The sequence below is a fragment of the Magnolia sinica genome, chromosome 18, assembly GCF_029962835.1.
Source record: "Magnolia sinica isolate HGM2019 chromosome 18, MsV1, whole genome shotgun sequence".
NCBI lineage: Eukaryota > Viridiplantae > Streptophyta > Magnoliopsida > Magnoliales > Magnoliaceae > Magnolia > Magnolia sinica.
In genome coordinates, this window is record NC_080590.1 from 59,495,331 (window position 1) to 59,518,841 (window position 23,511).

At 40.3% G+C, this 23,511-nt stretch overlaps 1 protein-coding gene across 3 annotated transcripts in view; it reads left to right on the forward strand.

Moving 5' to 3' along the window:
* Positions 1–23,511, forward strand: part of LOC131233979 (uncharacterized protein At3g06530) — a 102,102-nt gene that overhangs the window by 4,363 nt on the left and 74,228 nt on the right. For 2 of the 3 annotated variants that reach the window (XM_058230905.1, XM_058230907.1), the window contains exons 6-13: positions 6,028–6,198; positions 9,889–9,944; positions 10,088–10,177; positions 10,273–10,421; positions 18,375–18,457; positions 18,544–18,672; positions 18,864–18,938; positions 19,223–19,388. In XM_058230905.1, the coding sequence (XP_058086888.1) occupies positions 6,028–6,198; positions 9,889–9,944; positions 10,088–10,177; positions 10,273–10,421; positions 18,375–18,457; positions 18,544–18,672; positions 18,864–18,938; positions 19,223–19,388 (919 nt within the window). The remainder of the gene's footprint in view (positions 1–6,027; positions 6,199–9,888; positions 9,945–10,087; positions 10,178–10,272; positions 10,422–18,374; positions 18,458–18,543; positions 18,673–18,863; positions 18,939–19,222; positions 19,389–23,511) is intronic. The other variant, XM_058230906.1, reaches the window with a different exon arrangement.

The following is a 23,511-nucleotide window of genomic DNA, read 5'->3' on the forward strand; positions in this document are numbered from 1 at the left end:
TATCCATGGTGCGCCGTAAAGGCCGTTACGTAAAGGTAACGGTGACAACCGTTACACGTTACGGGGTCGTAACGGCCGTAATAGCCGTTATGAAAAAAAAAAGACCTGTAATTGCCGTTAACGGCACATTACGTGCCCTATAAAGGTCATAATAGCCCCGTAATGGTCTATTACGGGATAAATACATGTTTTTTTATACTTTTTAATCAACATTACGAGGCATAGACAAGTTTTTCGGGGGTTTTTTCAATAAATAAGAGAGATTGTAACGGCTGTTATGGGGCCGTAACAGCCGTTATGCCCCGTATCATAAAGGTAACGGTGGTTGCCGTTACGGCTACCGTTACCATTATGGAACACCTTGGCCTTATCTGTTCCAGAAAGAAGAGTAGAGTAAACGTAGCATGTCAAAAAGTGAACCCTTGGATTGCTATGAAAAACTCCATTGGATTTCAAAGTAGCTAGTGTTCAAAGTATCAATATCGCTATAGGTTTCGCTAGCCAGGGATATAGAAACAATATGGATATCATCGATAATATTGTTGATTTTCAGAAATGTGGGGAAACATGGGGAAAAGTTGAGTTTTTCAGTGAAACTTCAGGAGATGCTAAAATACATATATTTGCATATTTTGGAATAAAAAAATTGCAAAAAAGAATGTTTACATAATAAGTTTCCATTTAATGGGGCCTAAAAATGTGCTATCATAAGAAATCAATCAAATAATAACAAAATAGCACTTAAATCTCATTAAACCAATTAACAAGCAAACAAACATGCATAATGCATTCATACATTGTAATCCATGCATAAATCGGCATATAAACACGATATACATGTTTGATGATCCAACCATCCATCCATTCACCCGATCATCCATCCAACCATCCAATCCATCCATCCCATCTAATCATCCATACATCCATCCATCCCATCCATCCCATCGATCCATCCAACCATTCATCAATCCAATTATCCAAACATTTTTTTTTTTTAAATTTTATTTTAGTGAATAGATTTTTGGCGATATCGATACATTGGTGATATTTTCGAAATAATGTCGATACACTGGCGATATAAGTGACACTTGGAATTTATGTAGTAAAAAATATTGGTAATACATTGGCAATATTGAAACATTGGCAATACAAGTGTAACCTAAAATTTACACAGTCGAAATATGGGCGATACATTGGCATATTTATACATCGGCGATACTTAGCGATATATCACTGATCCGTAGAATTTTTGATACTACTAGTGTTACCGGTATCATCGAGCTAGAGATACAGATAATATTGGGGATATTATCATAATATCGGGGTACTATGAATAATGAAAGTATCACAATCTAATTAAAAAATTTCACGAGCGTAGAAGTCACTGGGTTCGAACAATTGAAAGGAGAATATTCTGCATGCCTAGACTTTCGAAAAGTGTACACATCACTTTTGGAGGACTAGTCGATGAGTGATAGTGGGGTTGTCTTGATCGATGAATTCTTATTTAAAGGCGACAAACTATGCATTCCCTGTACCTCCCTCTGGGATTTTTTAATTTGAGAGATTTATGTTGGAGAAGCAGTTGGTCATTTTGATAACAACAAGACTATTGCCCTTGTGGAAGATTTGTTTAATTGGCCCAGTTTTATGCTAGATGTTGCCAAGATTATTGGGCAATGTAGGACTATATATGCCTTTGCCAGTGCCACATGCTCCTTGGCAGGCATTAGTATGGATTTCGTGCCTAGACTTACCATGATGATTAAAAAGCACAATTCCAGCTTTGTGGTTATGGAACTTTTATTTATTTAAATGGCCCATTTTCTACCATGTTCTCTAACGTCTGACGCATCCAACATTGCAAAGCTATTCTTTGGGGAGGTGGTTCGCTTGCATGGATCGCCCAAAACCATTGTGTCTGATAGAGATGTGAGATTCATGGGTTATTTTTGGAAGACACTTTGGCACATGATGGGTATGAGACTTTAGTTCTCATCGGCATACTACCCTCAGACTGACAATCAAACAGAGGTGGTTAATCGAAGTGTAGGAAATCTGTTGTGATATCTCGTGGGTGACCATATTAGTACTTGGGATTTAGTCTTACTAGTTGGAAAGTTTGTCTATAATAGTTCGGTCAATAGGACAATAGGCATGAGTCCTTTTGTAGTGCATGGTCACAAGCTTAGGAAGCCTATAGATCTCATTCCTATGTCAGTCTCCCATAGACCATCAGAGTCAGCAAATGCATTTGTATGACATATCCATAATTTGCATAATGAAATTAGAAAATAGATTAATGTGAATGACAAAAAGTATAAGATATTTGCCAACTCTCACACAGAGTTGTACACGAGTCGAGTTAGCTTGGTCAGCTCGCTCGACTCGACTCGACTCGAAAAAGCTCGACTTGCCTCAGCTCGAAATTGGATTCGAACCGAGTCGAGCTGGATTTTGGAGCTCGAAATTTTTTTTTAGTAGAGTTCGAGCTTGCTCGAGCTCGACTCGACTCTGATCAAACCTCAACTCGAATCGACTTGGTGACTTGATTATTTTGATATTGATGCTGCTCGCCAGATGCTGCTCGCCAAGCGTTTGATGAAATGACTCAACGAAGTGTTGTTTCGGGTGCATACATTCTTCGCGGGATCGGCTAGTGGCGAGGAAGGAATGTATACGAAATAAATCATTATAAAAAAAAAACTTTACATTATAAGACTGTCCTCATATCTTGATTTTGATGTTGCTTGCCGAGTGTTTGATGAAATACCTGTTAAGTGCTGTTAATGTTTTGCATTCTGTGAGATATTGAAGATGCACTTTGTGTTTGAGAAAATGTCGCACATGCTCAAACTGGTCTGAGCTGTTGACCAAACTGATCCGAGTTGGCTAGTCAAGCTCGACTCAGTTCGACTCGTGTACAACTCTACTCTCACCGCAAGTTCAATGAATTTGAAGTAGGCGATGAAGTGATGATAAGGATAAGGCTGGACCGGTTTCCGCAAGGAGCTGTAAAGAAATTACAAGCTTGCAATGCTGGACCATATAAGATATTGAAATGATTAGATCCTAATGCGCATATTGTAGATCTTTTACCTCGTATGAGCATTAGTTCTACATTTAATGTGGAAGATTTTGTGTCTTTCCAGGGCCCTTTCCCTAATCCTCACATGGACATAGATGACGACACACCCAACATTTCTCATGACCCTTGGCTATTACTAGATCCCTTTTCCCAACCTTTGCCACCTTTACCATCTATACATATGAGAAGAGGAGAGATGGATGATATTTTGAACGAGCAAGTGGTTTCCACTAGACATGGAGGATTTCAGAAATATCTTGTCAAGTGGAAGAATTGGCTAGTGTCAGAGTGTGCGCGGATCATAGAGACAGAGCTTCAACGACTTGATCTAGACTTCTTGGAGCGTTATCACAACTTTATTTCGCCAAAGGCGAATTCTTCTCAGCCCGGGGGAATTGATGAGGACATCTGAGCACCTTACAAGGTATACCAGAGGAGGAGATCAGCTCCAGTTTCACTTTGGCTTAGTGACCACTACATGGGCCCAGGTGGGCCACATTGAAGACCTCACATACATGATTAGAGCTGGGCACGGGACGACTCGACTCGTCCAACTCGATCCGAACCGAGTGGGTGAGTCGATTTGAATCGAGTTGACTTCGTCCAATCTGAACTCAAACTGAGTTGAGTTCGAGTCACCTAGTAACTCGACTCGACTTGACTCGAAATCCAACTCGGTACTAACTCGACTCGATTTGAAGCTTGACTCGTACATATATATTAAAAAAACTCAGATATGACGTTTCATATCTGAAATGCCGTGTAACTGATGGAGAGGTTGCAATTCTGGCAAGTGAATCTAGGTTTTGAGTTGTGATTTCAGCCAGTGGACCTGACTTGGTGTTGACTCGATTCGACTCGGTACTTGTGACCGGGTTGGACTCGGTCCGGATTAGTCCAGGCCAGACTTGGACTCGGATCGGGTCATGCATGCTGGACTCGGTACCGAGTTGGGTCGAGTTCGTGTCAGGCCTATTTCAAAATCAGATCGAGTCAGGTTAGCCCTAACTCAGTCCGACTCGACTCGATGCCTAGCTCTATGCATGATCGTGCATCTTCGAAGACCCTACACTAGGAAGATGGATGTGGGTTACTTATTGAGGAGTTTGGACCTCTGGATTGCGAGGACACGTCAATTGGACACTTTGATCTTGAGGATGCTTTGATCGAATGGTTGGATCATTGTGATCTTAGATCACATTGATCGTAGACTTTATGTTGTTTTAGATTTATTTATTTTATTTAGTTGATTATTCATGTTGGATTTATTTTGATATTTTGTTGAGATTACGTGGTTAGGAACAAATGTTATTTTATTGAGCATCCTTATGTGAGGATTTTCATCCGAGAGCGTCTTTTCTTTCTTTCATTGTTTCTTTTTTTAAAAAAAAATTATAAAATCCCTCTTAAGACTATAAAAAGGTTTGGACGTCCAACCTTAGCCCATGATTAAACGTTTTGAATAAAAACAAACTCTCGCTTGCTTTGAGATAGAAAATCTCTTGTGAATGTAGGTTGATGGTGTGATGCCAAGGTGTGAAGCCTAATCTATCATCTTTGTTTTTCTTTGAAAATGTATTTCTCTCGTCTTTCTCATCTTCTTCTCAAATCCTTCTTTTCTTCTACTTTTCTTCTATAAACCCTAAATCCCTTACCTATTTCCTTTTAAACTTAAACCCTAGCCTAAAACCCTAGTTCCCATTCACATATAAACCCTAATTTTCTTAATTTTCCTAAGCCCTAATCCCAATTTCCTAATAAACCCTAACCCCCTATTTACTATAAAATCTTAAATTTCCAAATCCCTCCAAAGCCCTCCAAATCCCTCCAAAGCCCTAATTCCTTTCAAATCCTTTCAAATCCCTAAACTTACATGCCCAAACCCTAACAGGAGATTATCGTATCCTTAACCCTAGAAAAACCAAATCAACCCCTTTGAATTAGACCTAAGCCTATGCTAAAGCGGAAGTTCTACCTTCCATTGATCCTTTGAAATGCATGTTTTATATGGTTTAGTTCATTGTGGGATTGTGATTCGGCTTAAAATCTGAATTTTATTGTTTATTTGATTTCTTAGATTTGTGGTAGGTTAGTATATCTTATGCTTTGAATTGCTCTTTAATCCATTTATAATTATGTTGCACCATTTTTAGTCTAGGTTACACGTCTTGCATCATGAGATCATGTGATTTAGATGGGAAAATGTAGGAGGCTGGCAATTTTGGTAACATCGAGGAAAGTTTAGAACAATAGGATCTCTTTTGGGGTTTCTTATCAAGTGTGTAACCAATGGGGTTTGTCCTGCTATTAGAACTAAGCATGATGGATAGTAGTTTCATGTTATTTTTTGAATGGAAAAGAGTTCCTCTTTGGGGTTTTAAGCATGTCTTGGTTCTTGTAGGCATGTGTTGCCATCCCCTACCATCTGTTGCTTGATTCCAGCTTTAGTTGCTGGATTATTTATCATAGCATAAGGTGTATCTAAGATCTTCAGTGAGAAATTTGGCTTTTTATGGTTCCTTTGGATCCAAAATCTGGTACTCGCAGCGTGCGTGAGTACCAGATTTTCATCATTGTGCCTTGCAGTTTAGAATTTATTGCAATTAGTGTTGATTGTGCGCGCGCATTTGTGTTGCATTTTATACTATTGCAATTACTGTTGATTTCAACTCTAGCTGCATTAACTCTCAACTTTGAGCCTTCAGGTTGAGAGTCAAGTTGGTTAGTGCGCACCACTGCTAGAGGCTCCGCTTGTGTCATGATGAAAAAAATTATCCAGAAAACATAACATGCTGATAGGATAATTAGCCAATGCAACCACAGAATGCGACAAACCTCTTATCTTGTCATTTATTTTTTTTGTTTTTATTTTCACCATCTTTTGGAAATTGGAGTCAAGTTCTCAATCGGTGGTTCTAAGGAAGCTCTTCTATTTGCAGGCTGGTGCAATGATGATAGTGGGTGTACTAGCAACCAGAGCAACATTGGCTTTGAATCTTATTCAACAATTAATTCTCCTCATTGCAAAAGCAATTCTACAGGATGCCAAAGAATCGGCTGACTTGCCATGGCTTCGTACGTCAGTTATGACCATTATTAGCCTTGTCCAGGTAAAATGCCAGCTTCACTACAACAGTCAATTTTTCTTTGTTGTGTGTGGGCCAACTAGAATTTTGGGATCGATGCCGGCTTATCGAACTTTTTGAGCACCATATCATTTGCCATTACTTTGTAAAGAAATATAAAGCTGGTGTTCCACTATTTGTGAAATACTCGAGTTATATATTTTTTGTGTATCCTAACACTTCCTGAATATGAAGTTTAGAAGATCATTTATTATCTCTTCACTTTTATTGTTTCAGCAAATATAAATTACTGCTCATGGGGGCTGTATTCCTGTCTCTTGTTCTAGGAGGGATGTGTCTGTGCTTGTGCTTGTTTGGCATGTGCATGTCCCTGCCTGCCCTCTCCTTCTCTCTCTCTGTGTGGCATTGACAAACTGCCACTGATAGTTTAATTTATGCCCATTTGATTAAATTTTCCAGGGGTGCGTGTGACTTCTGCCCATTTGATTTACTTTGCTGTATGAGTGTGTGTAATTTCTGCCTATTTGATTTACTTTGCTGTATGAGTGTGTAGTTCTGCCCATTTGATTTACTTTGCTGTATGAGCATGTGCAGTTTCTGCCCATTTGATTTGCTTTGCTGTGCGCGTCTGTGTGTGCATGCATGGGTGTAGGGGCGTGCGCATGGCACTGTGTGTGTGGACATCAATCTGACGTTGTCGGGGATCATAGGTGTGCCCACTTGGTACCCACAAAGGAACTGGCACCGGATCTTTGCTCTCTATGGTCGTATACAACATACATCTACTCACACGAATTAGCATCTCTCTCTCTCTCTCTCTCTCTCTCTCTATATATATATATATATATATATATATATATATATATATATATATATATATATATGGGAAAAGGTTCTATGCGGTCGAGCTCATGGGAACTTCCCATGAGGTCAAGTTGTGTGGGCCCCACTGTGATGCGTGTCTACCATCAACACTGTGCATTTGATGGGTCGCCTTTAAATTATGGGATATTCCAAAAATCAGCCGTATACGGAACTCAGGTGGGCCATACCATCTAAAATCATGTGAAGACATGCCTAAAACATATAAAAGTACTTGGTGGGGCCCACCTGAAATATGGATGCATCTGAAACTTGGCCTGACCCCTCATCCAAGTGGGACACACAAAATGGATGGGCTGGATTTGTGAACTACATCTCGGTGGGCCCAACAAATGATTATGAATGTTTTAATGGAGGGTAACCCCTCTCACTTTTGCATGTGGTGTGGCCCACACAAGTCACGGATTGACTTGATTTTTAAGCCCCAGGCCCACCATGGAATGGTGCATCTGACTGATGGGGTAGATGGTCGACACGCATCACGGTGGGGTCCACATAGCTTGATCTCATGGGAAGTTCCCATGAGCTCGACTGCATAGAACCTTTTCCACACACACACACACACACATATATGGAGAGAGAGAGAGAGAGAGAGAGAGAGAGAGAGAGAGAGAGAGAGAGAGAGAGAGAGAGATGCTCACACAACTAGTTGGACATTGCATTTTGGTCCAACTAGCTGGGCATTTAATGAGAAATTTTTTCTCTTAAATATAGTGTACACACCTAGTTCGCATTAATTATTGCTACTTAATGTTAAGAGAGGGCATTTGCTTCACGTTAGCTTTTCAAGAGTTCTTTTGAAAATGATCCCCGGCTTGGGTGGGCCCCATCGTGGTGTTAATGTAAAATCCACCCTGACCATCATTTGTGTCACCCCATGTTATACCTAGGAACTGAAAATCAACTCCATCCATGGTTCAAGTGGACCGCACAATTGGAAATAGTGTGCAAAAAAAAAGTTCACCTTACAAAATGATTCCTTTGATGAGGCACACTTAAATCAAGTATGACCCTGATTTTTGAGTTTTATGCCTAACCTTTGGTGTGGCATCTAATGATTGGAATGGATTTCACTTACTCATAAATGTAGGTCCTGTAAAAATCAAAGGTAGACATCTCTCCCTTTACTGTTCTATTGGTGTGGCCTACCTGGATCAAAAGTCTGTATGATATTTTGTCTTGAGACGTAGAATGAGATGACACATCTAAAGGTTGTGGTGGATCTCACATGCACATCACGACGGGCTAATAAAAATAAGGTTATGCGTTCCTCTGCTGCTGCCGTTAAACTTCTTTGGCTCCGTTACAAGAAAAAAGGGCCATATTAGAAAAGTGGATTAAGTGCGGCCCCTTCCTCATGCAACACAGTTCGTCCCTGATTAGGCCACCCACCTTGATGTAGGTATTATATATCCACTCTGTCCATTGGATTTTTCAACTCATTTTAGAACATTAACCAGAAAATGAAGCAATTATAGGTCTCAAGTGGTCCACACTATAAGAAATAGTGGATATTGAACTCTTACCATTAAAATTTCCTAGGGCCCACTGTAATTTTTACTTGGCACCCAACTTATTGAATAGGTCACAAAGACCTTGATGAAGTAAAATAAAAATAAAAAAACAAATTTCAGCTTGATCCAAAACTTTTGGACCACAAAAAAGTTTTTAATGGCAATCACCAGTTTCTGTGGTGTGGTCCACCTGAGAATTTTATCTACTTCATTTTTTGAATCATGTCCTATGATGAGCTGAAAATATGGATGTAGGGCATGGATATATAGTACGTATATCAAGGTAGGCCTAGGGTTAGGGATGCACAGTATTGCGAGATAATAGGTTGCACCTAATCCACTCACACTTTTTTGGGAAGACGCACCTTTTCTCTCGGAATCGGAAGAAGTCTAACAGGAGGAGATAAGGCGATCCTTGATTTTTGATATAGCCCACCGTGTCATGTATGTAAGATCCACTCCGACCATCAGATGTGCAATCTCATTGTAAGTCTAGAGGCAAAATATAAGGCAAACTTGTAATTCAGGTGGGCCACACCAATATAAAAGTTGAAGTAGCGATGTCTACCTTCGATTTTTACAGAACCCCAATCATGATTATGTGAAATCCACTCCAACCATTAGATCCGACAGCAAAGGCTAGGTGAGGGACCCAAAAATAAGATCCACAGGTGATTCAAGTGGGCCTTATCAAACGAACCATTTTGGAGGGTGAGATTTTTCAGTACACTGTTTCCAATTGTGTGGTCCACCTGAACCACCAATGGGGTTTGATTTTTAGTCCCTAAGTCTAACATGGGGTGACACACGTGATGGGCAGGTGGATTTTACCTTAGCACCACAATAGGGCCCACCCAAGCCAATGACCATTTTGAAATGCCTGTTTGAAAGATACCGTGAAACAAAGTCCTATCTCTCTGTCAACATTAATTAGCATTAATTAATTTGAACTAGTTGGATGGTACAACTAGTTGTGTGTGAACATTTCTCTCTCTCTCACACACACACACACACACACACACACACATAGGAACTGGCACCAGATCTTTGCTTTCTATGGTCGCATACAACATACATCTACTTGCACGCATTAGCATCTCTTTCTGTGTGTGTGTGTGTGTACATAGTATGTCTATATGCATTGCTCTCTTTCCATTTTTTATATTTTGTTTTGCATGCAGAAGATATTTCATAATGCTATTCTATCTGTTTTTATGTGTACTAATTCAGTGAGGTTCTGTCTACCTCTTTTTTGGGGCATTTTCATATTATCTTTGTATTCCTTCACTTATGCTAATCTGGGGTTTTCTCTTTTTAGTTGCAGTCAGTTCAAAAGCTTACCAAGAAGGTTTTGGAGGCCCTTAATGAAATTAGGTACTTCAGATTGACTGCTGTTCGCTTTTTTTTTTTTTTTCCTTCTTGTGTCAAAGGCTGTTTTAGTGTTCATGTACTGCCAAATGAAAATTTCTTTGTTTTTTACCATGCACATGTCTGCTTTAACCCATCTTTTCCTGAAGGGATCTTGCTGCCCTGCTTATGGGACTGTCTGAAGAATTCAATATTGAGAAGTTCCTTCTTGTCTATCTGGAAGCATTGGCTGATTACAGGTGAAATGTTGTCTTCTTATTCTCCCGAGTCTTTCTTTTTACACAATAAGGTATTAACTCCCCCCTCCCTTCTTTCTCCTTTCTTTTTTCCATAGTTCCTCTGATGATTCATGCCGCCTCGCCTTGATTACCACAATAGAGACCATTCCTGTAAAAGATCTTGTTGATAATATTGTCATTAGAGTGCTTGCTGCCTGCATGAAGTTGTCACAGAAGAAGGATAATTCCAAATTATGTGAATCAGGTACCTTTTATTCGAAGCTACATTTCTTAGTGATGGTGATTCTTTCATGCACATTAATAATCTAGAATTTAATGATGCTTAGAGTTCCTGGAGCACTGGCCTCCAATGTGAATGAAAAGGTTTCAGTGGTCCACAACAGGGCAGGAGATAAGGCCTTTTGGGTCTTTTGTCATGATTTGAAGTGTTCTCTGTGCTCTAGATGTTACGATTGTTAGAGAAAATACTTCCCAAGGACTGCAGCCGATTATATGGTACGATTGTTCTACAACTTGCTGGTAAAGTTTTGTTCGTGGTGAAGGCCAAGTTATCTTTTAAAAAAAAGAAGTTTTGTTCATGGTGAAGGCCAAGTTATTCAATGGCAATAACAGTGGCCATAATGGCCACCGCTGTTACTGTTATGATATGGGACGTAACGGTCGTTATGGCCTTAATAAAAAAAGTCGGCCTGTAATGGACCACTCGCCAATTCTTCTTTCTATGGAGGAGGAAAATTGGGGTCCGAAGCCGTTTCGTTTCGATATCTCGTGGCTGAAGATTGAGGGTTTCGATAATCTCATTTCTGATTGGTGGAAGGAGATGAAGGTAGATGGCTTCGCAGGTTTTAGACTCTGTAAAAAGCTAAGCCTGTTAAAAATCAAACTTAAAGCTTGGAAATTGGATTTCCTATTCAAACGGTAGGCCGAAACCGAAGACATTTTGGGTCAAATCCATTCCATTGATGTTGCAAACGAAGATGAGTCGATAGATTGTAACATGTGGTCTAGACGTGCTGAGCTCATCAATGTTTAATCAGCTAGGATTTTAGAGGAGGAGATCTCTTGGAGGCAGAAGGCTAGGTGTAAATGGATAAAGGAAGGCGATAAAAACACTCGATACTTTCATGCTATGCCGAGTGCTCGGGCAAGAATTAATAAGATTAACTGTCTCTTGATAAATAGGGAGCGTACAGAAGATAAGCAGTTGATCTCAGATGAGGCCATCTCTTTCTTCTCCAATCTTCTCAAGTCAGACACCCATCACAGGCCCAATTTGGACTTTCGGCCTATGGATCGGATTTCTGAGCTGGATGCTGCCACTCTAGAAGTTAGTTTCTCTCCTGATGAAGTAAAACTAGCGATTCAGTCGTTGGCAGGGGACAAAGCCCCGGGCCTAGATGGCTTCCCTATCTTATTTTTTCAGCATTTCTGGGAGTTGCTGCAGGGGGACATCCTCGATTTCGTTAATGAATTTTATGAAAGAGGTCACCTATCAAACGCGCTTGGGGCTCCCTTCATCGTCCTTATTCCGAATGTACAGGGGGCAAACTCTCTCCATAACTTCCATCCTATCAGTCTTCTCGGTAATCCATACAAAATTCTCCCAAAAATTCTCGCCAATCGCCTTCAAGGAGTTATGGACAAAATTATATCTCACCACTAAAGCGCCTTCATTCAGGGTAGGCAAATTGTTGATAGTGCTCTCATGGTTGCCGAATGTCTGCACTCCAGCCATAAATCCGGGTCCAGAGGAATCTTATGCAAACTGGATCTAGAGAAGGCCTACGATCATGTTGATTGGAATTTCCTTCTGTATATGCTACAATAGATAGGATTCAATACCAAATGGTTAAATTAGATAAAGGCCTGTGTCGGCTCAGCTATATACTTGGTCCTCATCAATGGATCTCCAAAAGGCTTTTTCAAAAGTTTTATAGGTCTTCGGCAGGGAGATCCGCTATCCCCGTCCTTTTTTCTCATCGTGGTCGAGGCTTTTTCGCGTATGTTGAGGAAAGGGCAGGCGGAAGGTATTATAGGGGGTTTTCAGATTAAAGATATGGAACACCCCATCTCTCATATCCAATATGCAGACGACACGCTCCTCTTTTGCCAGGCCGACTGGGATAAAGTGGGTAATTTGCGTACAACTATTCGTTGTTTCGAAGCGGTTTCAGGCCTTAAAGTTAACCTCAGCAAGTCGATAATGATAGGTGTTAATATCAGTGAGTCCGAGATTCGTAGTTTTGCTGATTTCTTTGGTTGTTCCCCAGGCAGCCTCCCTACGAGTTTCGTTGGTCTTCCCCTATGTACTGGCAAGCCTCCGATGATGTTTTGGGATAAAATCATCGATCGTTTCGAGCTCTATCTCGCATGATGGAAATGCAGATATATTTCGCTAAGGGGACGTCTCACTTTGATAAAAGCGGCACTCTCTAATCTCCCCTTATATTTCATGTCCCTTTATAAATGTTTGACAAAGATGTTAAACATCCTCGAGAAGCTGAGACGGGATTTCCTATGGCACGGTAGTGAGGACAGAAAAAAGTTTCACTTGGTTGCTTGGACAGATGTGTGCAAACACTTTCAGGACAGAGGTGCTGGAATCAGAAATCTCAAAACCATGAATCGCGCCCTTCTCGGCAAATGGTGGTGGAGACTTGGAACAGAAGAAGGGACCCTTTGGAACAGGTTGATCAAGTGTAAATATGGGAAATTGGCTGAGGGCTGGTGGACTAAGGGCGTGCCAAGTAGCAGCGCTTCTGCTGTTTGGCGAGGAATTCTATCCTGCCATAGGGAGGTGCAGAGTCAATGTCGTTTCTCCATGGGGAAAGGGGACAGAATCCGATTTAGGGAGGATATTTGGGCGGGTTCCCAGGCGTTAAAAGAGGAATTTCCAGACATTTATAGGTTAGCCCCAAACCCGCTAATCTCAGTGGCCGATTATTACTCCTTCCAAGGAAATGTTGTGGTCTGGTCTCCTCCCTGCAGGAGAAATCTTTATGATTGGGAAGTTGAATCTTATGTGAGTCTTCTCTAGCGGATAGGGAACTGCCATCCTGACCCGAATCAGGAAGACAAGCTCGTGTGGTCCCTTGACAGCAAGGGCCTGTTCTCGGTTAAGTCTTTGTACCGATTTCTTGATAAGAAGATAGAAAATTCTGAGGAGGTGCCTACTGTGAAGATCTGGAAATACAAGGTTCCTCCAAAGATTGCTGTCTTTGGGTGGCTGGTCGGAAAGAGAAAAGTGCTCACTATAGATAATCTGAGGAAAAGAGGGATGATATTAACGAATATCTGCTGCTGCTGCCTGTCAAATGAAGAAACAACGGACCACCTCTTTGTTCATTGCCCTTACTTCAATACAGTTTGGTCGACTATCCTGTCCAAATTCGATATTTCCTGGTCCTTTCCTAATTCCACAAATAGCGTCCTCGCGGCCTGGCATGGGGTTCCCCTGGGAAAGAACAGATCCGCTGTGTGGAGATCCACTCTTCTTGCTGCTTGGTGGGCCATCTGGGAAGAAAGAAATTGCGGTTGTTTTAGAGGCGAGTCCCACTCCGTCGTTTACGTGATCAAGAGAATCCAGCACTTTCTCTCTGAATGGGCCTGCAACTCCACAAACATCAGCAACATTCCTCTTCCTTCAGACTTTCAGTCTAATGTGACATAGCTGTGCTGTGTTTTTGGTCTCTGTTTTCGTGGGTTTTTTGTTTCTTCTGTGTTCGTTCTCGAGGGGCAGTCCTATGTTTGTTTTTTTCTCTTCTTTCTCTTTCCCGTTGTGCTTTGTGTTTGTTTTTTGTTTCTTTTTTGGCTATTCTCAGTTCGTTATCTCAGCGGTCTGCTTTATTTCTTTTTAATGAATTCTTCGTTGCCTTTCAAAAAATATAATAAAATGGACCTTTCAGGCCAATTTTCCATAACAGCCATTACGGCCTCGTAATGCATAAGAGTGTCCACCTTTACTGCTACATAACAGCTATTGTGTAACCGTTTTTGCATACCATGGTTAAGTCCCCTTCTTGGACACTGTAGTTGGATATATTCTTCAACTGCCTCCCCTGTGAGAATTCTCACCGGTGACCACTTACAGCACTGAAGTCAGCAATTCCCTAATTGGTGCTTCCTTTGTTGGATGAATGATGAGACCATGAATCATCTTCCTCCTCATTGTTTTTCTGTCGCAACATCTGTTTAAGTATATTGGAGACCTTTGGGATAATCTTAGTTGCCCCCAAGTGGTTTCATTGCTGGTAGAAAATTGGTCTGATGGCGATCTGCTGATGACTGGGAACATCCTGTGAGGATAATCGTTCCAAGCGTTGGGATAGCTGGACGGAAAAAAAGAAAGGAATTTTCAAGGAGTGGGCCCTCATAAGAGAATCAGGCAGAAGATCATTGAGTGGGAAATAGCTAACAAAGAACTGAAATTGTCCAAGAGAATTATGGTCCCTTCAGTTGCAGGCTTTGATTTTAGATATGATAAGAAGCAAATATTTGAGAGGTGAAGCCTTCCACCTAAAGGTGTTCTCAAATTGAATTTGGACAGCTAGTTGTTCTTCATTCCTAGAAGAACTAGCATTTGGTGTATTATAGGAGATAGGTGTTGGAACATTTTTCTCATTATGTAGGAGTTTATCTGTAAATATGCAAAGTAGGGTCTTATGTGTAATTTCATATTCATTAGGATGTTTTTTGTAAATAGGGGAAACCCTACATATGAAAAGATAATAAGACAGAATAGGGCTTTCATGTTTTTGAGCTCCTTAATTTTCCCACCCCTCTCTCTCTCTACAATCTTTCTATTTACAAAAACTTCATGGTATTAAAGCCAAGTTGCAATTAAGGTTAAAGAGGAGAAAGTTTCCCATCTGAGCTGTACGACAATTGTACGGTTGGGTTGGGTCAAATTCCATACCCCTTGGTGTGGCCGAATGAGAGGAGCTTAATGGTGATTTTTCCTCTTTTTTTATTTTATTTTATTTTATTTTATTTTTTAAATCGTTCGATTTTTTTCCTGTATTTTCTAAGTTTTTCTAGAAACCGGCCACCCATTGTCCATTCTTCAGATATCTTCTTACTCAAGGGTTTTTTATGTGCAAAACCTATATTTCTTGGATCTTTTTTGGATGATCTACACATCGGAAGTGGTTTCGGGCAGAGTTGACGCATATACATGATGGTTTGGTAAAAAATAGGGGTCGAAATGGCTGCGTTGGGTAAGAATGGCACTTGGGACCTTGTCCCCTTACCCGTGGGAAAGCATACCGTTGGATGCAAATGTGTGTACTCTATAAAGTATCAGGCGGATGGTTCAATTGAAAGGTACAAGGCTCGCCTGGTTGCTAAGGGTTACACTTAGAACTATGGCGTGGATTATACTGAGACATTCTCTCCCGTTGCCAAGTTAAATTCTGTTTGTTTGATCATTTCCTTGGCAACGAATCTCTCCTGGCCATTATTTTAGCTAGATGTCAAGAATGCCTTTCTTTGTGGTGACCTTACTGAAGAGGTGTAAATGGATCTTTTGGCTGATTTTTAGCTCAAGGGGGAGACAGGGAAAGTGTGTAAGCTGAAAAAGGCCCTCTATGACCTTAAGCAATCTCCAAGAGTGTGGTTTGCACGGCTTAGTTTTGCGATTCTCTCGTTTGGATTCAAGTGATGTCAGTCAGATCACATTGTGTTTATTCATACTCAGAAAGAGGGTCGCACCATCATACTTGTGTATGTGGATGATATTGTCATCACTGGGGATGACTTGGAATTTATTGAACATGTCAAGCAGATGCTGGGCAATGAGATTGGCATTAAGGATATTGGTCCTCTTCGATACTTCTTAGGGATTGAAGTTGCTCGTTCGTCCAAGGGCATCTTCATATTTCAAAGAAAGTATACTCTTGATCTATTGAGTAAGATTGATAGACCGGGAGCCTGTCCCCCTTTATCTCCAATAGATCAGAAGCACTCATTACATGCATCTAAAGGTGATATTATGAATGTTTTGGGTATGTACCAGAGGTCGGTTGGCAAGTTGATCTATTTAACTATCACAAGACTAACATTACTCAAGCAGTTGGCATTGTCAGCAGATTCATGCATTCACCAAGGTCACCTCATCTAGATGCAGTATATCGTATTCTGAGATATTTGAAGTCATGTTCAGGACGTGGCATTATCTATGCTAATCATGGACATGTTGATATTATTGGGTACTCTGATGTTGTCTGCGCAGGTTGCCCAACAGATAGAAAATCTACCACTAGCTATTGTACATTCATTGGAGGGAACTTGGTGATTTGGAGAAGCAAAAAACAGTCCATTGTGTCTAGATCAAGTGCAGAAGCAAAAAGTTGACCTATGGCTCATGGGGCATCAAAAATTTTGTGGTTGAGATCCATATTGGTAGTAGTTGGATTCTCCATTTCCTCTGCGAGTCCACTTTATTGTGACAATCAAGCTGCTTTACATATTGCCTCTGATTCAGTTCTCCATGAGAGGACCAAGTATATTGGGGTCGATATTCACTTCATTCGGGAGAAGATTTCTTCTGGCGTGTTGAGTACACCATTTGTCAAATCAACAGAATAATCAGCAGATATCTTTACAAAGGCTCTTAATTCTCATATACTACAAGATGTGTCTGGTAAGTTGGGTATGATAGATATTCATACACCAACTTGAGGGGGAGTGTTGGAACATTTTTCTCATCATGTAGGGGTTTATATGTAAATATGCAAAGTAGGGTCTTATGTGTAATTTTGTGTTTATTAGGATGTTATTTGTAAATAGGAGAAACCCTACATATAAAAAGATAATAAGACAGTAGGGCTCATGTTTTTGAGCTCATTAATTTCCTCTCTCTCTCTCTCTCTCTCTCTCTCTCTCTACAATCTTTCTACATTCTCTACAAAAACTTCAATAGGCCTAGTTATAAAAGCTTCTCTAGGCCAGTTGGGGATTCAGACTCAAACGAGCTGAAAGCCTTGGACTTACTGTTGCTGTTCAGCTTTCAGGATATTTAATGCTCACTGTTTGGGCACCCTGGTAATTAAAGTGGCAACAAATTCAATTATTCTGGTTGAAGGAGGTCTTTGTCCAGCACTTAGCTGATATCATGTAGGAGGTCATTAGTTTGTGGACTCTCATCAATTCTTTGCCATGCAAATTCAGTGGGAGGCAAATGCTGAAATGGATATCCTTGGTAAACTAGGGCAAATAGATCTAAGCTTCCTGTTGGCCAATCTTTTCCTCCTGGATCATATTGTTAGGATTCATGTTGGAAGTTTTGGCGCTGGCTGCCAACCTGACGCATCCTCCTTTATCTAGGCTGGGGGACTAGCAATGAGAGCACAAAAGTCCCACAGGCGCAATGTAATAGACTATTAACTAGGCTTGCTTAAAATGAAGCGCTATCTAAATTGTCTATCGCATAGGTTGATTACAGTGAATGGGCATTTCCTCCTAGATTAGTGTCGAGGCTTTGTGTGTGTGTTAATTCTCTTATTTGTCTTCTTATTTTTCCTGTTTACTTTGTTGGGATTCTGTCTGATGCATCTTCCTTGGTGTTCGTCCCTTTAATTTTCTTCTCAATAAAGCTTTTGATATGCTTGTTGAGATGGATGAATGGTAAGATGTGTAAGGATATAATTACAAATGAACGCATTTGAGGGAACTTAGGAATAGCACCAATGGCTAATGAGATGAGGGAAAGTAGAGTTGGATGGTTTGGTCATTGTGACAGAGACTAAGAACTGCACCGGTTAGTAGAAGTGAGTCGGTTCAAGTTGAAGGCTCTAAAAGGGCAAGGGCGAGGCCCAAAAGAATGTGGGTGGAGCCGTGGAGGTAGGAAGTGAAGACTTGATGACCTCCGGTTTAACCGAGGATATGATCTTCAATAAAGTGGAATGGCAAAGCAGGATTTGTGTGGCTGACCCTGATTAGATGGAGTAAGGCCTAGATGACGACCATGATGAATAAAGCTTTTGATATCCATAAAACATAGTACTTGTTTAGCCTATGCTAATTTATCCACTTTGTGCCTCACAGCTTTTGGCTCTTTCACGAATTTATTGTTTTTCTGCTACACAAGTACATCTTGTCCTGCTTCTATTATTGTTACCCACACTTACTATTATCATCTAGTGTTCTTGTAGCATGAAAATCTTAGCCTGTTCCAACTATGATTTTGCTTTTCTCTCAGGAAGCTGGGCCAAACAAATTCTGGGTGCAATTGATAAGCATTATCCATCTGAACTGCGTGGAGCTGTGCGCAAGTTCCTTGAGGTATGGACCAGAGGGTTTTACTTATCTATCCACTTTATTGTTCTAGCGGTCGTCTGAATTTATTCTTTGATTTCTTGCATTCTTAGGATCCCAAAATGAGCTCCAAGAAAGAGGGGTTTAAATTTGAGAATTTATGCTTGATGCTTGATGGGAGTTTGGAAATGTCACTGGAGATATCGGATTCAAAAGTTTGGTTTTCCCTAGAACATCCACAGGTAGCATATCGTTGCAATGCCACATTTAAAAAATGGTTCTGTTTTCTTCAGTGAGTTTGCATTTCTTCTCAAATGCTTTCCTCTAATTTAGTGCTCCCTGGACATGACTTGTGAATGTTTATGTATTTCTTTCAATATTCAATTTTCATTAAACTCTGTTCCCTTTTACTAATTTTTTGGTAATGGCATAGGCTGAGGTTCGTCGAGCTTCTCTTTTAGGTTTAGCTTCATCTGGTACACTGAAAGCCAGTGCTTTTGATCCACAGGTATCTTTTGTTTAATTGCTTTTATAGCAAAGTGGCTCATCTTATGCATTTCATTGTTATGGTTTTTTAACAGGGGTGATATGCTGAACTTTTCCTTTTATATTCATAATCCATATTGAGTTTCTTCCTGCATCTTATTTTTAGTATTCCTTCAGCTGTTTTTTATTTACTTTAACTGGGTTCTCTTTTGTTAGCTTCTGAAGTTCCTCTTTACTACAAGTTTTGTTGTCAGTTTTGCCTATGGAGAGAGATTCTAATGTCATATTTGTTCTCAAATGGTCCAGAAACTTGTCAACGTTCAAGAAGCAATATTGCGAAGGCTTCATGATGATGATCTTAGTGTTGTTCAGGCAGCTCTATCTGTGGATGGATTGTCTGGAATCATTAATCCTGCTTGTCTTTTCAAAGCCTTTGAAGTTGTACTTTTAAGATGCATTGATATTCTGACAGGTGAGCGTTCATTATAAGTGCTTTCTCTAATGTCTTGGCTGCTTTCTTTTCCCCATTCCACAATTTTCATTGCTATGGTACAAGAGCGAGGCTCTTAGTATTCCACGACAATTAAGACTATATTCCATGACAATTAAGACTATGTACTGGATCATTGGCTCCTTTCTTAAGGTCCAAGCTGTCATAACTTTTGTTAGGTTGCTGTTGCTAGAAAACTGAGTCAACTTTTGGGCGTTAACTGAGACTTGCTCTGAAAGAAATTGGTCATGCTCACCTGGATTTAATTGATTTGCAGCCAAAGAAAGTGGTAACTTAACCAGGTTATTGTAGCTTGAGTTTTCATATCTACTTAAGCTGGCTGTAGAAGGTGTTGGTTCCAACTCTTATGCTGATGACCAGAATGCTCTATTCTCTATGCGATGGTTCTTCCTGTCTTCTTTTATATCAAGATGCTGTATAAAAATATACTGAAAGACTTATATCACATACGATTTATTTGTTGGTCTTGGAGAAATCTGCTGTTCCCTGTTTGAAGGGGAATTTGAAGAAATTATTAATGTGGAACATGCAGGTCTAAATGTCTAAATAGTGATGCCTTGACTAGTTGGTTAGCCTATCTAATCATTTTTTTTTTTATTTAAAAATTTGTATGTTAACTTGGATATGCTAGGGCTATGGTAATCGCATAATCAGCACATAATGAGTTGGTAGATGGACTAGCTTGTTATCCGACTTCATAGTTTTAAACATCTTCTGCACGGGTTTTCACCTCTCTCCAAAGCATTCTTCAGTATGTTCTGGCACACATTATGTTCAAAATGAACCTTTCTTCGCCATTAATTTTGTTGCGTACAAAGTTGAGGCATCATTGGCTGCTACAGGACAATGTTCTGCTCCAACCTCTTTAACCATTGAATATAGGAGCCTGAACAAATCTTTAGTGTCCTTCAAAATATAAAAGGTATCTATGGACCTCAAAAGCAGCAGTTCCAAATGGCAAGTGTGATGCTGATGAGGTTGCTTAATGGTGACTGCAGAAACAAAATAAATGGGAGAGGGAAAAAGCCATTTAATTTCTCATGCTTGATTATCTTTCAAAAATTAAAAATAAAAAGAAGAAGAAAAAGGAAAAGGAAAACTCGGAAAAACTCATGCTTACTTCTTAGGGGTGCACATGGGTTGGTTCGGTCTGGTTCTGGGGTGAAACCAGAACCCAACCGTTCCTAACGGTTCCAGGAAAACCGGAACCGGACTTTTCGCATCCTAGAACCGAACCAGAACCGGACCGTAAAAACTGTTTCGGTTCTATGGTTCTGGGCTTATATGTATATAATTGAGCCCATGTCCATTCGTGTTGTGATCTATTTGATGAATGGTCTAGATATTTTGTAAGGTGTGCAAAAAGACATTTACGGAAACAATCAAAGGGCGCATTGTAAGTCATAAATCATGAGTCAAATAGACAACTAAAATATATTGTAAACTAATAAAATAGACAACTAAAATATATTGTAAACTAATAAAATAGACAACTAAAATATATTGTAAACTCGGTCCGGTTCCATGTTCGGTTCTACGGTTTGGTTCACGGTTCGGTTCGGTTCTACAGGACCCCAAACCGAGAATCGAACCGAACTAATCGATTCTTTGATTTTCGGAACCGGAACCGGTGCACTTCAGAACCGGACCAAACCGTGCAGTTTGTTCGGTTCCGGTCTGGTTTTCCGGTTCTACCGGTTCCATGTGCACCCCTATACTTCTGATTGGAGTTTGTTTGGCAATTAGGGTCCAGCTAACACCGGTATGATCGGGCCCAATTGGTCAAAAGATACTAATGCGTCTGATTCATTCTCTTGGAAGCTCTCCTAGTTTATTCTAATTCCTTTTCAAGATATTTCACCATTGAACTATTGAAGGGATATACAAACGTCACTGCATAAGCCGTGGTGAACTGCTCATATGTAAAGATGGGATTGACTTGTCTGAAAGAGCAGCTATTTCTTTTAGATGCTGTTTTTTATTTCAAATTTTATGGATGTCATTTCTGTTGGACACATTCATCAGTATGCTGATGAAACCACTAATTAATTTGCAGTGAAGTGTGGCTTGATCAGCTTTATCTTTTGGTCATGTTTTGCCCCCAAATATGAGCAACGATTTTATCTCTTGCTAATAAGATGCCATTTATAAAACATGCCAGTTATCGTATCGGACACATTCATCGGTATGCTGATGAAACCACCAATTAATTCGCAGTGAAGTGTGGCTTGGTCAGCTTTATCTGTTGGTCATGCTGTGCCCTGAGCATGAGCAACTCTTGTATTTCTTGCTAATAAGATGCCATTTATGGAAAAGGTGTTTAAGCCTCTAAGGACGGAGGTTAATACCTTGCTTATCAATTTAGTAAATCTTTTACAAATTAAGCTCTTACAAAGAACCTTGTCAATGATCTAGTATTCAGACTGTCCAGCCATTGCATATGACGGTGCAGCTTTCTCATGTGATTTCACTCGGCATTTTGTTCTTCCCCTTAGAAATGTATTGCTAGTCTGATGAAAAGTCAAGACTTTAAGACTGTTAAAATTAATTAAGTCAAGGGCTTCCAGAAAGAATAGATGAACCTTTACTTAATTCAAAAGGCTGGAATATAGTCTTGAAAATTGTTCTATATCAATACGAGTGCTATCCCTGTTCTCCTTTTTGTAGAACAATTACTCTTGTATAAACATTATTGAATTTTCTCTGTTTGTAAGCTTTTACTCCTATCTTTTTTTGAGCAGTAACTTTGCTCCCTATCATGACGTACTTGAATGGATGAAATGCATTAAACAGCATGATGAGTCTACGAACTACGATCACCTAGTTCTTTTGTATGTATTGCCATAGTTGTTATTGAGCCTCCCAGTTTAACCCAAGGCTTGTTTTTACTTCCATACCCATTAATCATTTACAGTACTGTTTGAAACTTCAAGCAACATGATGCTGGACAACTAACCACTTGCTTTAAAAGTTCGAACTGATAGAGCATGGGGATTAAGCTTGTTTTTACCTCCATACCCATTAATCATTTACAGTATTGTTTGAAACTTCAAGCAACATGATGCAGGACAACTAACCACTTGCTTTAAAAGTTCGAATTGATAGAGCATGAGCCACCAGTCTCACACGGGTGGGGCCCGCCTCACACGAGCTACCCACCTCACATTGGCCGCCTACCCGAGTGTGCCCTTGCATCCCACAGGCCACCCCACTTGAGCCCGATGTGAAAATACTCCTGCATTAATCACCTCCTGTGAGGAGTCTTGAACACGAGACTCCCGCTCTGATATCAATTTGATGCAGGACAACTAATCACTTGCTTTAAGAGCTCGAACTGATAGAGCATGGCGAATTAATCACTTTATCTCATAGCCCAGGCCCCACATTGCATGGGTTAGGACCTCGGCCGAACCTCCCTCATGGGCCCCACTTCATATGGGTTCTGCTTCACACGAGCCACTTCCCTCACATGGGTTGCCCACCCTGAGTGTGCACCTGCATCCTACAGGCCAACCTACTCGAGCCCGGTGTGAAAATGCCCCAGCATTACAACATCTCTCTATATCATATATCGGTTGCTACATTTTTTGTTTTCCTTGGAAGGTGTGGTGCATCAAGAAGACAATGCTAGGGTATGCAGGTTGGCAATGACTGTTGTGTGAAAATTGCTTATCAGTAGGATTGCCGAGAGGAGGCTCCCAAACTGAATCGTGACACTTACTACATGATCATTTCTTTTTACCCAGTGGACATTCTATTAAACAGGAAAAGGTTGCAGTGCTTGTATATCTGAGGCAATTTTTTATTTTCTTTGGTATGGCAAAAAACTTATTAAATTGCAGAGAGAAAAGAGGGATACAAACTAGGGAAGAGGGAATGCCGGCCTAGCAATGAGTGACCCTCTTGTTGCTGAAGGAGTACATTCTACTCTATAATTTGTTGATATCTTCTCAGTTTATTTGCGTTTGTGTGTGGGTTATCCTGGCAATTGAATATGGGGTGAGAATTTTGTCTTTTTTCCTGGCAAAATTATCAGTGAAGCAATCAATGCCGATCAAGTGTTGGATTTGGCGCTAAAATCAAA